Here is a 13,650-nt window from a genome sequence, read left to right on the forward strand (position 1 = left end):
TGGAAGGGAAATGTCTATGGTGTGGCACAGGAAGTTTATTAGGATTTTTTTTTTGGTCATGTGTACATGTTTTAAGTAGGTAAGATCAGTTGTATATTGCCAGACACCTTGGTTCTTCTTTTTTGTTTCTTTGTGCTTGTCTCAGGATGGTATGGTCTTGGCTACTCTAGCTGACTGACAGGACAGCTCCTTTTCCAAATTCCTTTGAGCTGTTACTGCTGTTCATTGAGCCCATCACTTTTAGACTATCACTGTTCATGTTTCTACACTGAGATGGTTGGTAATGTAGCTATGCATTTCACTGTCAAACGTTTTTCTCTGAAAATTATTGTTTCTGACATAAAATGAAACCAAAGAAACAGTGACATCAAAATGCAAGTGCCAAACATACAAATTTGTGCATGGCAGGAGCAGTTTAACATTAAATTATGCCACTGTATTAATGAACACTTTATTCTGGAGCTATTTGTGTTGTATTTGTTTTATGGAGAGGCACATGGAGCAAGGCCTTTGGCTTGATGGACATTTCAATAATAAGCAACAGAACCTTTCATTCCCACCTAAGATGCATGTTAACTACCTAAGATGCAAAATGCTTAATGGGAGCAGATGTTTTTGGGACAGTTGAATGAGGCAACAGAGAGCTAATAGGTGTTTTGGAGCAGAATTTATAGTTGGCATTGTCCTCATTCTTGTGACCAGTGCTGTTTTCCCAGCTGCCTTGTGCTAGTTGCTCTCTAGTAGTTTTCTCCACCTGTCTTCTCCACCTCTTGACCAGACATCCAACCAATTGGCTGTGCTGTCTGCAGGCAAAGAAATGTCAGCTTAGTGAGCGGACATGCAAGAACAAGAGGGTACCAATGGGCATGAGCAGTCCACAGTGGTGATGCTGGAGTCTCAAGAGAAGATACATCTTCTGATTTTTGTTTTTCCATGATGAGTACTGTAGTCCTGGTTGCATTGTGCTTCTTGCTGTCTAATGTAAGCATCATACAGGGAGGAAGATTCAAACAGGCAAATGAGTACACGCAATTATTATTGTGGGGAAATTAAATCACTTACTCTGTGTTCTGTGCCATTTCTTTGTTTCTGGATCCTTTTTGTCAAAGGATCATTGTATCAGTGATGGGGAAATTGCACATCTCTCACAGTTTGCCCTGTTAGTGAGTTGCAGCAGCAACAGCACATAGGCTTGAGGTGAACTCATGTAGGTAACCCTGTCTGCTAGAAATGGAAATATCCCCTATATGTACATTTGTGGGATACTCCATCATGTGGTATCTCCTACTCTTGATTTCCATTTATTCCTCCAGCCCTTTGAGAGTACTTTAACTGTGTGGAAAGAGTGGTGGCCAAGAGTCAGAGCCACACAGTGGCTAGACTCTTTTCATTAATTGTTTTCCTTACTTATTTCCTCCCTACTCAGGAATGAGGATAATATTGAAACCCTTTCCTGGTGGTTTAAGAGGCTTTGAATCTTTTGGTAGATAAATTGGGGACAAGCAGTTGAAAGGTCTGAAAAACATCTGACATAGAGCACTCTGGCATAAGGTTGATGGGATGCTGTGATATGGGCAAAGGTGGATGAACTGGAGGAACAACAGGCAGTTTAGTCTTGTCTTCACTTTTAGTTTGAGACCCTAAATTGTTGTATTGTTAGCAATTGCTTGTGGAGAGGTAAGAGATTGTGGCAATGGGCATGAAAAGGAATATTAATGATCCAATTTCCAGCTGGGTTCCACTCCAAGGCCTCGCTGGGTGATGTGCATTTTTAATCATAACAAACCAGAATGAGAAGGAGTTGTTTGCAGCAAGGCAGGCCTGCATGTGGAGCCACAGGGTGTGACACCATCTCAGACCTCTGCCGGCTGCTCAGAGGAGACAGTTGCACAAGGATGTTGTGCTTCAGTGCCACCACAAACTAGGTTGGACTGTGACCACAGTAAAACCTGGATCACTGCGAGAAATAGATCCAGGAGGAGAGTCTTGTAACTATCCTGAACATCCTAAAGCTCTTGACCAGAATAAATAACTTAATTTGATTGGAGCTTTGGTTCAAAACTGGTCCTGACCTGAAAAGGGCAAAAAAATTAATTCTAGGTGCTAGGCAGCATTGTTCTGTAGCCATGCTGAATCTCCTGCTAGCTAGTTTCTGCAGTCTTGATGATTTCTGTAGTAGGGTCTTCTCACCTGTTTGTATTTCTGGCAAGTGATTTCCCCGATTTTCAAGGGCATGCAGTCTGAGTGGTGTAACTAACAGCAAGACTGCTTTCATCATTTCAGTCTTAAAGACACAGAGTTTGACAGAATATTGGAGAATCCTGGAGGTATTCTTTACCCTCTGAGGTGCTTTTTGTTCTAAATTTTCAGCCACTGCTGAACTGTACTGTACCTGCTGTACTTCTTTCGGAGCCCATGATTGTGTGGTTCAAGGAGTCAGTAGGAGTTGCTCTGGAGAGACATGAAGCCTTCCCTTGCTTTGGGCTAACTATTCTGTGATCATTTAGCAGTGGAACTTGCAGCTCTGTGCTTCATGCACATTTGAGAAGGTGCCAGCTATATACCCTAACTTAACTGCTAAGCTTCAAGCTCTGTGTCTCCAAACAGGTCCCTTTTTACTTGTCTTTCGTCTTTCACTCTGCCATGGTGACTGTGTAACTGCTTTGTCTGTAGGGTTAAATGCCTAACAAGCATCAATGTTTTAGCACCACAGTTGTCTAGTGTATGTGACAGTATGGTGCAGAAGCACAGCCTTTTTGTGGCAGAGATGCCTGATACATCTCTGTGGCAGAAGAAGCAGCAGCTTAGCTTTCTCAGTGCAAGACTTAGAGTGCACACTAAGCAGGACAGTCATTCCATTGAGCAGAGGGGCAGGGGTACCACAGATACTCTTTCAATATAGTGCAAGAGTTCTGGGTGGAAGAAATATTTGTCTTGCATCCCCTCAAGTGTATATTAAGGCCAGAATTAAGCATGGACATTCCTTTTGGAGTTCTCATCAGCCATTCTGCTCTCCCCTCTGTGTTAGTGGTAACCCAAACTAGGGAAAAGGGCTGAAGTACTGCATGCCTGGTCTTTGTTGCATCATGTTTTATGTATCTGGCAGAGGAAAGGTGGCTGGTGTTTGATATCCCAGGACTCTTGCTCATTACTTTCAGGTAAACAAGGTGAGGAATCAGGAAGAGACTTAAGAAAACTCCTTTTTTTTTATCCCATTAAACTGGGAGCTAATGTCCTCTGGGATGGTCCGTGCTGATGCAGCCATTTGTATTGTGCTGGCGGTAGTTAAAGCATTGCTGCAGGAAGATGGGATGCTTTCTGTCAAAGAAGTAATTTCTGAAAGGACACAAACACCTGGTAAATTGGAGCCAGCCAGGCCACTTGTGTGCACCCCAGCTCCTGCCTGCTGCAGTGCCAGGGGAGATGCCAGCAGCTTAAAGACTTCTGTTTTCCTTAGGAATGAAAGTTACATGATTCGTGCAAGATCTGTTTCACCTGAGGAAGGGAATTCACTGAACTGGCTTGAGGAGGGGATGGGAGGAGTTGCCTTTCAACATCCACAGTAGGTGCTGCCTCTGGCATAAATGCCATGGTTCGAGGACAGAGTGAGGGGTTTGTACATGTTGTGCTCATGCAGCAAGCCTGGCCCTGAGAGAGGAACTATTCCACTTGGCAAAGCTGCCTTGCTGCTGCCTCTTGACACCCAAGCATCTAATGTGCCTCCTCCACAAAAGCTTTTGGTTTGAAATGTTGAAAGCTGCAATTCTGTGTGCTTGTACGTGTGTATGGAGATTGAATGGGTAGTGGTACCCTCCTGGCAGGGAGAGGGGGCTGCCAAATGGATATAGCTTGCTGTGATTTTACAAATGTTTTTTGGGAAAGATGGATACCGTTTGCTGAGATAGGTATTTGTTGCCCAGGTAAAACTCCCAGTGTATTTACAGTGGCTCTACATGGTCTCTGTGCGGTAGGTATGCATGTGTGCATGTACATGCTTGTGTATGCCTTTATTTCCATGCTCCAGCTGCCTGCCTCTGATTTAAGGGCAGGTTTTATTCCCCAGCTGCCTCAGGGCTCCTCTTTACTGATTGCATTAAAGTCTCCGTAATTCTCCCCTCATTAATGATTGGCATATTTTTACCTCTCACTAAAGGAGCTTGCAGGCAACTCTCCTGGGGCCCTGCTTGCCAAATGAAACAATTTCATCCTGCTCCAGAAACGCATTAAAAAGGGTTTGTCAGGATCTTATCGCTAGTTAAGGAAAGCTAATCAAATTACTTCTATTTATTAGCTGCCGCAGCAATGTGCCATTCCATCAAGTACAGGTACTGGGACAGGCAGGGACTGCACCGAGAGCTCTGTGCATCCAGCACTGCTGCCTTGTTCTGCATAACAGCATCTCTTGCCAAGGGAGGCCGCAGGGCCAAGAGAGGCTGTGAACTTCATAGCAACTGTGCTTCTGCTGCTATTCCTAGCAGGAATTCCCTCTGCTGCCTGTCTTTGCCAGGGGACTCTCCAAAATCCCTTTGCAGTAGTGCTCCCGAGCTTTTGCCATTGAGTCCATTGCTTCTGCATTTGGTTGATCACATCTTGCTGTTACTGATTATATTTTGCTATGGACAATTTGCTTTGAGATGGTTTGGGCTTTTTTTTTTTTTTTTTAGTCCATATAGCATGAGAAGTAATTAAAAATCGGGGGAATGGAAACTGAGTCTTAGTTGAATAAACTAGGTTCCAAGGACCTATCTGGGCCTCTGAAAAGAGCATCAACTACTGCTGGACTGATGATGATTGCATAAGCAGTAGTGGTTTATGAAGCAGGAGGTGTGAACTCAGACAGGTAAAAGCTCACTCTTTTATTGATTCTACATGTGGAATGTGCATTTCCCTCATGCATATACACAGTCCACTTGTACTTGCAAAAAAGTATGTACTCCCAGTCTTGCATGTGATCGTAGTTCCCAGGGTGATTCTACCTCCTGTGGGCTTGCTCAAAAGAGACCTGGAGGCAGGTGCCTGAGATGCACTTTCAGACTTTAGAAAAGATAAATCTACTTCCATCTCTTTAGTGTTTCTTTCAGCTTTAAGCTAAGAGCAATGAAATCCTGGTGTTTTGGATAAATATGACTTTGCCAGCAAAAATGGGCTTTTTTTTCCATGTAGAGCTGATCTCATATTAGAAAAAAACTCCAGAAGAAAAAAAACATCTAGTGGATGTGTTTGCATGAAGTGAAGTGTGTCTAAATATAGTTATCCTAGAATCATAGGGGTTGGAGGGGACCTCTGAAGATCACCAAGTCCAACCCTCCTGCTGCAGCAGGAACACTTAAGGTGGTGATGATGGTATTGCTGTGCACTTCATGTAAACCTCTGCTGTTTCATTTTGTGTATAACAAGACTTTCACCTTTACACAAAATCTGGGAGAGCAGTGAAGAGACACCGTTCCCAGGAATAAGTATCCACGTAGACACAACAGTGTGCATGCCGTGTGCGGTGTTGGTTTCATTTAGGAAGGTTTGTGCTGGTTCTCAGCATTTTGCAGTGTATGTACACACACACGCTCCGTGTTTGCATAGAAATGATGGAGTGGTTAGAGGTTTGACAGTATTCTGGCACTACAAACAATGATTTCTGGAGCTTGGGTTGGTGGGGGATGGGTAAGTGGCCCAGCTATTATAACTGTGAATTTACTATAGGGTGTGAGTGGCTGCCAAGCTGCAGGGTCCCTGGGTGCTGTTCCTGGGAGCAGCAGTGTAAGCAGGGCTAGTGGGGAGTCTCTCCCCATCAGCCCCATGCAGTGAGCCACGCTCCAGCATCCTCATTACCCACACAGTTCAAAAGGCAGTCCTGAGTGGTCCGTCACGTCCCACAAAAGGCTGTATCGATTGGTCTGCCGGAGCGTTTCCTGGGGTCCTTTATATCTCTCTGCCTCGTCGTCAGTAATGAAGAGGCCGAGCATAGGGGGAGAGTCAGCAGACTCCCAGCTGCTGGGATTTCTTCATCTTCTCATCAGGATTTTAATTAGACACGTCCAAGAGGGCAGCACTGTGTGAGGGCAGGCGGGAGCTTTATCAAGCAGGCCACATCTTTAATTACTGTTTACTGACAGATAACAAGGGAGGGGAGGTGGCAGTAGAGATGGTTGTAGGGGGAAGCAGAGAAAGGACGGCAGTCCCCAGAGTGTGCGCTCAGCAAAGAAGGCCTTTGCTAGGGATTGTGTGGAAATTGCCCCCCCCTCCCCATTCTGCTATGCTGTTTACCTGTTGCCAGAGTGAGAAAGGTTCCCCTTGCCCCTTTTCTAGTGGGCAGGAAATGCTGAAAGGTGTCAAGTGGTAAGGGCCACATATGCAAGGAATGAAAAGTATAAGTTGGATTAGAGAAAAATGAGAGAACTCTCTCCTCTAAGCTGCCAGGGTCCTCAGATGAGCCATCCTGTGCCTTCCCAGCCTTGAGCAGTCCTATGAGTTTTCTGACACTGCACAGTAGGAAGCAAAATTATTTCCTTCTCCTTCTGTCTTCAGTTGACAACCCTCCTGCCTCCCACTGCCACCATTGCTGTTATATCCAAAAGAAACCTTCTTCTGCCTTTCCATGTGTCCTCAGCATTGGTGGTATGAGAGCAGTCTGCTCTGTGGCTGCTGCTGTCACAGATTTCATCCCTGTTCTCTCATGGGCCCTCTCTCTAGCTGGTGTGAATCGTATTTTCAGCTGTCCCTCTTCTGTCTGGTCCCTGAATCCACATCTCCCTCTAGCTTTTGTCTCCTTCCCCTTAACGTGCTTTTTGGACACCATTTGTAACCAAGGTGCTGTATCCTGCTGGATCATAGCCCTGTTTTTAGTTTTGTGGGCTGCCTGTGTGTTAACACAGAGGAATGGTGTTCACAGTCCCCACCAAAGCAAGAGGCCGGGCCAGACTGCCATGTTGGATCACTGTTTCTTGGCTCAGTTAGCCCTTCAAAACATGGGCTTTCTGCAGTACTTGGTGTCCACATGAGCCATCTTTTGATGAACTGAGTTCAACAACCTGTCGTTCTCCAAAAATTTGCTCTTAAGGTCGTGCTCTGGTCTTGGCTGCATTTGTGTCCACTGTAAGGTAGTCTGGTGCTTCCAAAATACCCTTGCCATTCCTGTGTGGAAGGCAGCCTTGCCAGAGCTTGCCTTGCCTTGGTGCCAACAGTCTCCCACTGCTCTGAGCACAGCAAAATCTGGAGGATGTGCTTGGGATCAGCAAGGACTCTAATTGGACTGTTGTTCTTTCATTTTGCTACGCAGTAGAGAGCAGATTATAGAGCCCACACATTATAGATTTCCTGTCATCCCTCATGAATCAAGCTCCACTGTCTTATTTACTGTCGGCCAAAGCCTGTGAATAACATCACCAAGGGATACACTCTCACACAGTTGTGCAAACACAATACAGAGCAGTTGCACGTGTCTTTGAGTTGTCAGTTCACCTTCCCCCACCACAACACCTATGGTCTGTTTGCTGTCTTCATAGTGGCTCCTGGCTTCCCTGGGAGCTCACAGTTTATAACACTGGAGGCAAATCTGTGTTATCCAAATAATATTAAGTCCCGCATTTTTAACTTTATGACATTTTTAGTTACAGCTCCGGCCATTCCATACGCTCTCATACCCACACACACCAAGGATGCATTCCCAGTTCCCTGGGAGCTGTTTCATATGAAATCTGGCAGGTCTTCATTGCTTCTCAGTGAGAAAAGACTGGTTTGTGCTCAAGGCACAGCACTGGAAGTCAGGACCATGGGTACAGCTCCCAGCTTCATCAAGGACAGCTAAGAAGTTTTGCTGCTCTAGCTAGAGTGTAGTGAATGTAATAGATGATTGTGTTGATTGATCAAAATATATTTTCTCAAGTTTCCCAAAAATTCAGCTCAAGATTTTGAAAGAGCATGAGAAATTCATGGCTGGAAGATTTGCCTCAGTGAAGGGCTAACCCTTTTTTTTTTTTTTTTTGTAACTGCAGTGAGGTGTTACTACTGAATCAATGGAGTCCCCTAGAAGTGAAGAGAAGTTTGGCTTGTTAACTGTAAGCCAGACTGCTAGTTTCAACCTTGTTCCTTGTTGTAGGTGTTAATAAAATTTCTGTGGCCTTCCAAGTGATAAGCTTGGAGAGCCAGGAATGAAGTTAGAGGGATCGAGGTGCTAATTTGTTTCTGTTAGGCAGGTAAGTATTTCTGTCATGAAAATCTAGATGTTAGGCAAGGTCTGGGCAATGTATCTTCAAATAGTAAGAAGCTTTGGCCAAGAGGAAGTGATTAAGCAGTTTGCTATGTCCATTGTTGATAGAGCTGGAAGTAAATGGGCTTTGATTGCAATGTGGGAGATTTCAGATTGATGTTACAAACTTGTATTACCAATGGTGTGGGAACATTAGAACAGACTGTCTGAGAAAGGCTGGAAGTTTTTCAGGACAGGCTGAAAAATATCTGTCAAAAAAAATGCTGCTATTGCTCATCCTCTGTTGGGATGGAGTGAGGTACCAACCACCTGATCTGATCCTAGCCCTATTTTCTGTGACTCTGTGAAATCCTAAAACATGTATAATCTTGTGTCCAGCTGATGCAAGCTCCAGATGGATGCAGATGTGTATATCAAACAAGAACTAGCACCTCTAAGCTACCAGGACAGTGTACAAAGGAGTACAAGCACTCCACTTTCCTTCAAGGGCCTGCCATTGAAATGTACCCAACATACCCAAAAAGATGGCAGCAACACTCTGGCTTGTTTAACCAGATTAATTTATTTTTATCTTCATCTTTACTGACATGTAGAACAAACAGACTAGTATCACCATATTTATTTACTAGTGCTTCCTGTAAAGTTTAGTTTCAGTTGTTCATACAACTATCTATCTTTCACCATTGCTGTAAACACCTTCTATGCTTCTGATAGAATTATTTGGTGGAAATTTTTATAAAAACCCCAGCAACTATTTATTTTTGTATTTATTTATTTAAAAGAAAAATTAGGGAGTATGCCATGTTCTTGAGTTATGCCTTCCTTACATTTCAAAACAAATCAAGTAGATTCCTCTCTGCAAAGCTCTAAATCAGCTTGTGTTTTGCATCCAGACTAGAGGGACAGCTGGGGCTGTGTTGGTGCAAAGGCAGTGTCAGTAAGTGGGGCCACCAAACAGTAATGGAAAGATCTAGTGTATGGGCAGCTGGGCAAAAAGGTGAGGAGAAGAAACAAATATTTATAAACAGCTATTGAACAAGGAGGCTGGGGCTGTGGAGTGTGGGGAAATGGGCTTGGAGGGGCGAGATGGGAGCAAAGGAAAGGGATATAGTGAGAAGGCAAAGGCAGTGAAGAGAAGAAAGTGGGTTGGGATGGTCTGGAGAGGAGAGAGGAGGAGATATGATTCGATTGAATGGTTGGAAGAGCCTTTGAATTGAAATTCCTCAGCTGTCATTCTGTGTGTGAAATTCACCCAGTGTTTCATGCTCCTCATGTTAGTCTTCACAAAGAAGGATGAGTTACCCTTGCAACCCATTTACTTCATTACCTTGGTTGTAGTGGTCCACATGATGGATTCATCTCTTCCGATAATCCACAAAAGTGTCATTGCGATGCTTCATGAGGGAATTTGTTTGCTGTAAAAGAAATAACAAACTCTGTGAAAAGGGAAAGACCAGTTATCCTCTGCATGCACTTCTGTCTGTCCCACTGTGTGTCTCATACAACTCATGTTTTAGCTGCTTCACTGTGTGCTGTTTCTTCCACAGGACCCCTGCCTCATTCACTGCATGTGATGGACCTGCTCTGAGATAAATCAGAGTTGCATAATGAAAGAGAACATCTGTAGGACCCCTGCCTCATTTGTCAGGTGTGTACTGAGTGACACAAGGGACTGCAGTAGAGAAAGGGAAGCTTTTATAGCTGAGGCAGTGAAATTCTGACATGCCAGTTGACTTTTTCCTGTGGCCATTTATGTATTATAATTTTCAGGTTTTTAGAAGCAGCTGTTGGGTCAGTGGTTGTTTAACTGTGCATTCCTTATTTTGTAGGGGACCTTTTTGATCCCAGAGGACCTGCTTTACAGAAATACTGAGAGCTTACAGCTGCAAATGAAGTGAATGGGAGTCCACTGAACCCAAAGTGCTGTACAAGCACAGCCAGGCTGTTGGTGTCTCACACTGGGCACCCAGAATTAGCAAATACCTTTTACTATGGCCTTCAGTCATTCACCCATAAAATGGGAATTCAGAATATCCCCTCCTTTCATAGAGGTGTGTGAAAATAAATGATCTGGGCTGGTGAAGCTCTTGGACAGTGTAATGATAAGCCCATAGAAAAACACATAAGGAAATGAATAAGTCTCTAGAGCCAGGTTTGAATAATGTGCGGTAAATAAGGCCCGGGGCCACACACTGAACAATGAGCAGAAACCAGCATCTCAAATAGCTGCTCATTACATGGGAACAGTCCCTTCTGAGAGCAGCCTGAGATGGGTTACTGTGGAAAAAATATGATCATGTAATTAAGGTCTATAAAATAATGCATATGTACATGACGGCTAAGAATATTTCTCACAAGTAAGCACGATTGTGGCATTTCCTAATTCTTTACTTTATTTGTACTCTGCCCTGTTTAACACAGAGTTTTTTGTTAGTCTTTTTTTCATGGGTCCTGTCATTCTTTGCAAATTTATGTGCTGCAAGATGGTATTGTACTGGCCTCTCTGTTTAGGTTACTTGTTGCCATTTAATTTAGTTGCAGATCAGCTAATTGCAGGTAGTCAAAACCTACTCATATATTTTGTATTCCACAAGTTGTAATCTCTGCTGAGGTGCAGATTTCTGTGAGTGAGAAAGGCAGATCTAACCCTGTAATTTGCCATCATGAGCAAAACTGACACCCAGATGCTACTGTTCTTAACAGTGAAGGAACTGGGGATGTTTGAGATCTTACAACCCACTAGCAATAATTAAAACAATAAAACCTCCAGTAATTTTCCCATGCAGCAATATGCAAGAGAGGAGAATGTCACTAGGGCTATGAAATTACTTTCAAAGTCTTTGATGTAATGGATGGAGGAAGGATGGCAAAGCTTAAGCTCCTGGTGAAAGTATGTAGAAATGTAGTGTTCAAAATATCTAATTTTAAATAACTGCACTTTTGATGACTCATTTTGTGCATGTTTAGGAACAAATATATAATTACTGTAGATGCAATGGAGTAGTGTTAAAATCTATGGAGTTGAGAAGTTGAGTGTTAATGGTACTGGGATGATCAATGTCCAAACCTAATGCTGGTTAACCTCTCCACGGCATGTCTGGTATTTGCTATAATTCCAAGGGAGAATGTTATGAATAATACAAGAAATGGAGCTATGACACATACTCCTGACATCTTTCTTTTTTTTTTTTTTTAGAAGGTAGAATTGTCTATTGCAAACATCTAAGAAACATAGCTTTTTTTTTTTTTTTTTTCCCTCTTATGTTTTTCCTCCTCTCTCCCCCATACACAATTTCAAATACTGGAAGAAGAATTCATTGACCTGTTTAGGCTGTAGAAAGTGATGCCTCTCTCAAGGATGACTAGTATCACTGTTGGCCAGTTTATAACTTGGAAAGCACTGGTTCCCACATGTGCTGCATATAATGGTTCATTCTGGAAATGAAGTAACACAAACCTGTCAAACACATTTTAATCTGTGTAAGAGACTGAATAAGTGTCCTTTGTGCAGTGGTTTAACTGCTCCATTTTAACAGTTTCATCAGATGAATGTATTGTATGCTTTAAAGAGGCCAAATCAAAAAGTGATGCCAGGGTACCCAAGGGCAGGAACTCTGACAAAAAGCCCCTGAGGCAACACCTGGCACTATTGACCAAAGGAGAGAGGAAAGGACAATTAAAAAAATTCAACAATCTATTCTTGTAGTGGCCAGGCAGCAAGATGCAGCACATGTGCTGGGTCAGAGCCATCAATGAGAGCTGGTTTCCTCATGGGATATGCAGACCTGGACTACCAAAGTAAGCTGGGGCTGGGACAAACAGATGTTATGCCAAACACGTCGGCAGAGCTACTCTGTTTTGCATAGGCACCTGATTTTACTTGGCATGCTTTAAACACTTTCTTTTCTGAATCTCAAGGTGCAATATAACCATTATGATTTAATCCTGACAGCTCTGTTCTCTGCATATGACGCAACTCTGGGATTTTACTTCTGACCTACACAAACGGGAAGCCGAGGCACAAGGTGGTGTGCAGCCAGGTGCGCAGCTCCTGAGTCTGCAACCTCAGTCTCATGCCTCTACTTCCCTTCAGTGAGAGAAGGAAGGGAGGCTGTGAGGGCTCTGCATTACCAAAGCAAACAGTCTTTCCCTACGGGTGTCTTGTTGACAGAATTATGCAGTGTTAGTGTCCCAAAATTGATGTTTTGAAAATGCCATCCTGAGGTATGTCTGCATAACAAGCTCTCTGCCCCCTGGAAAAGAGGCTTAAGACACAGTGGGGAAAATGAACCTGAAGACACAGGCTTGCAGCCCCCACACCACTGTGGTAGCACAGGGGTAAAGTCAGGCCTCTGCATCACAAAAAACTTTGTGTGACCAAGGGGGTGTGATCCCAACTGAACTCAGGGGCAGGCAAGTCAGAGTCTCACTCTTTACAGACCTGCCAAGCATAAAATGTTTATTTGCTGTTCTGGATTCACAATCTTGGAGAGGAGAATAAAAGTGATTTAACCTGGAATGTGAGGGAAATCACCCGACTGAGCTGGACTCAGAGGACAAATGGGACAGAAGGCCTTACCTTGCATGGCCAGGAAGGATGAGGAAAATGAGGTGAGGCACACGATCAGATTCGTTAATTTCTATTTATTATTAATTTTCTAATTTTTCCCTTGCTTGGATTCCGCGATTGCTGGAAATAAAGGCTCCTCTAGCTGTCTGGGTGCATCTGTGACATTGACTCTGTCTTTGAGATGGGGAGCACCCTCTGGTGGTTAAGGATAATCTGACATTTCCTGGGATTGGCACCCATCATACCTGCAAACTGCCGGTTGAACTGAGCAGAAGGCAATGTTGGCATTCTGTCACTGCTGGGACGGGTGTTTGGGGCACAAATGCTCTCTGGCTTTCTAACTCAGGAATCTGAGTTGATCCCTTGGGAAGCCTTTTTGCCCCGTGAAAAGGGTGCAAGGTATGTGTGCTCTCCCTGCCCTGCTGTTGGGCAAAAGCTCACATTCAGCCTCACATTTTCCTGGTGAGAGGGCAAGTAAAGCCCAGTTTGCTTCATAAAGTTCACTGTGGACACAAAATCTGGCCCTGGCTCTCTCCCAAGGGATTCTTGTTCCCTGCCTCTGTTCTTGCTCCTATCTCCCAAAAGCAGTAGTTGTGTACCCAGAGCTCTCCCTAGTCCAGTTCTGTCTGGATTTGCTCTGCCTAGGTGCTAAAGCCAGCACAGTACAGTCCCTTGCAGGGAGCACAGGAATTCAGCTCAGGTTTCCCTTCTCCTTCCCTAAGTGGATTAACAGGCTGAGGGGATGTCTCTGCCTGCCTGACTCAATCTTCATTAGCTAACATGTTTTGCCAGCAGCAGTCACATCCTGGTCTGGAGAGCTGTTTGGCAGGAGCGGTTCTGGCCCCAGCCTCCCACAAAGACTGTTGTGTCTTCCGAG

General features: G+C 44.0%; 1 protein-coding gene across 5 annotated transcripts in view; it reads left to right on the forward strand.

Moving 5' to 3' along the window:
- ESRRB (estrogen related receptor beta) overlaps nucleotides 1-13,650 on the forward strand; it is a 130,248-nt gene that overhangs the window by 18,664 nt on the left and 97,934 nt on the right. The window contains exons 1-2 of one of the 5 annotated variants that reach the window (XM_051621490.1): nucleotides 4,824-4,840; nucleotides 9,751-9,851. The exons of 2 other annotated variants lie outside the window; for them this stretch is intronic. In XM_051621490.1, coding sequence (XP_051477450.1) covers nucleotides 9,811-9,851 — 41 coding nt within the window. In that variant the 5' untranslated portion in view covers nucleotides 4,824-4,840; nucleotides 9,751-9,810. Of the gene's footprint in view, nucleotides 1-3,920; nucleotides 3,968-4,823; nucleotides 4,841-9,750; nucleotides 9,852-13,650 lie in introns of those variants that run through there. 2 more of the 5 variants (XM_051621492.1, XM_051621489.1) reach the window with 2 other exon arrangements.

Source organism: Apus apus, chromosome 5 (assembly GCF_020740795.1).
Source record: "Apus apus isolate bApuApu2 chromosome 5, bApuApu2.pri.cur, whole genome shotgun sequence".
In the NCBI taxonomy this organism is placed as follows: domain Eukaryota; kingdom Metazoa; phylum Chordata; class Aves; order Apodiformes; family Apodidae; genus Apus; species Apus apus.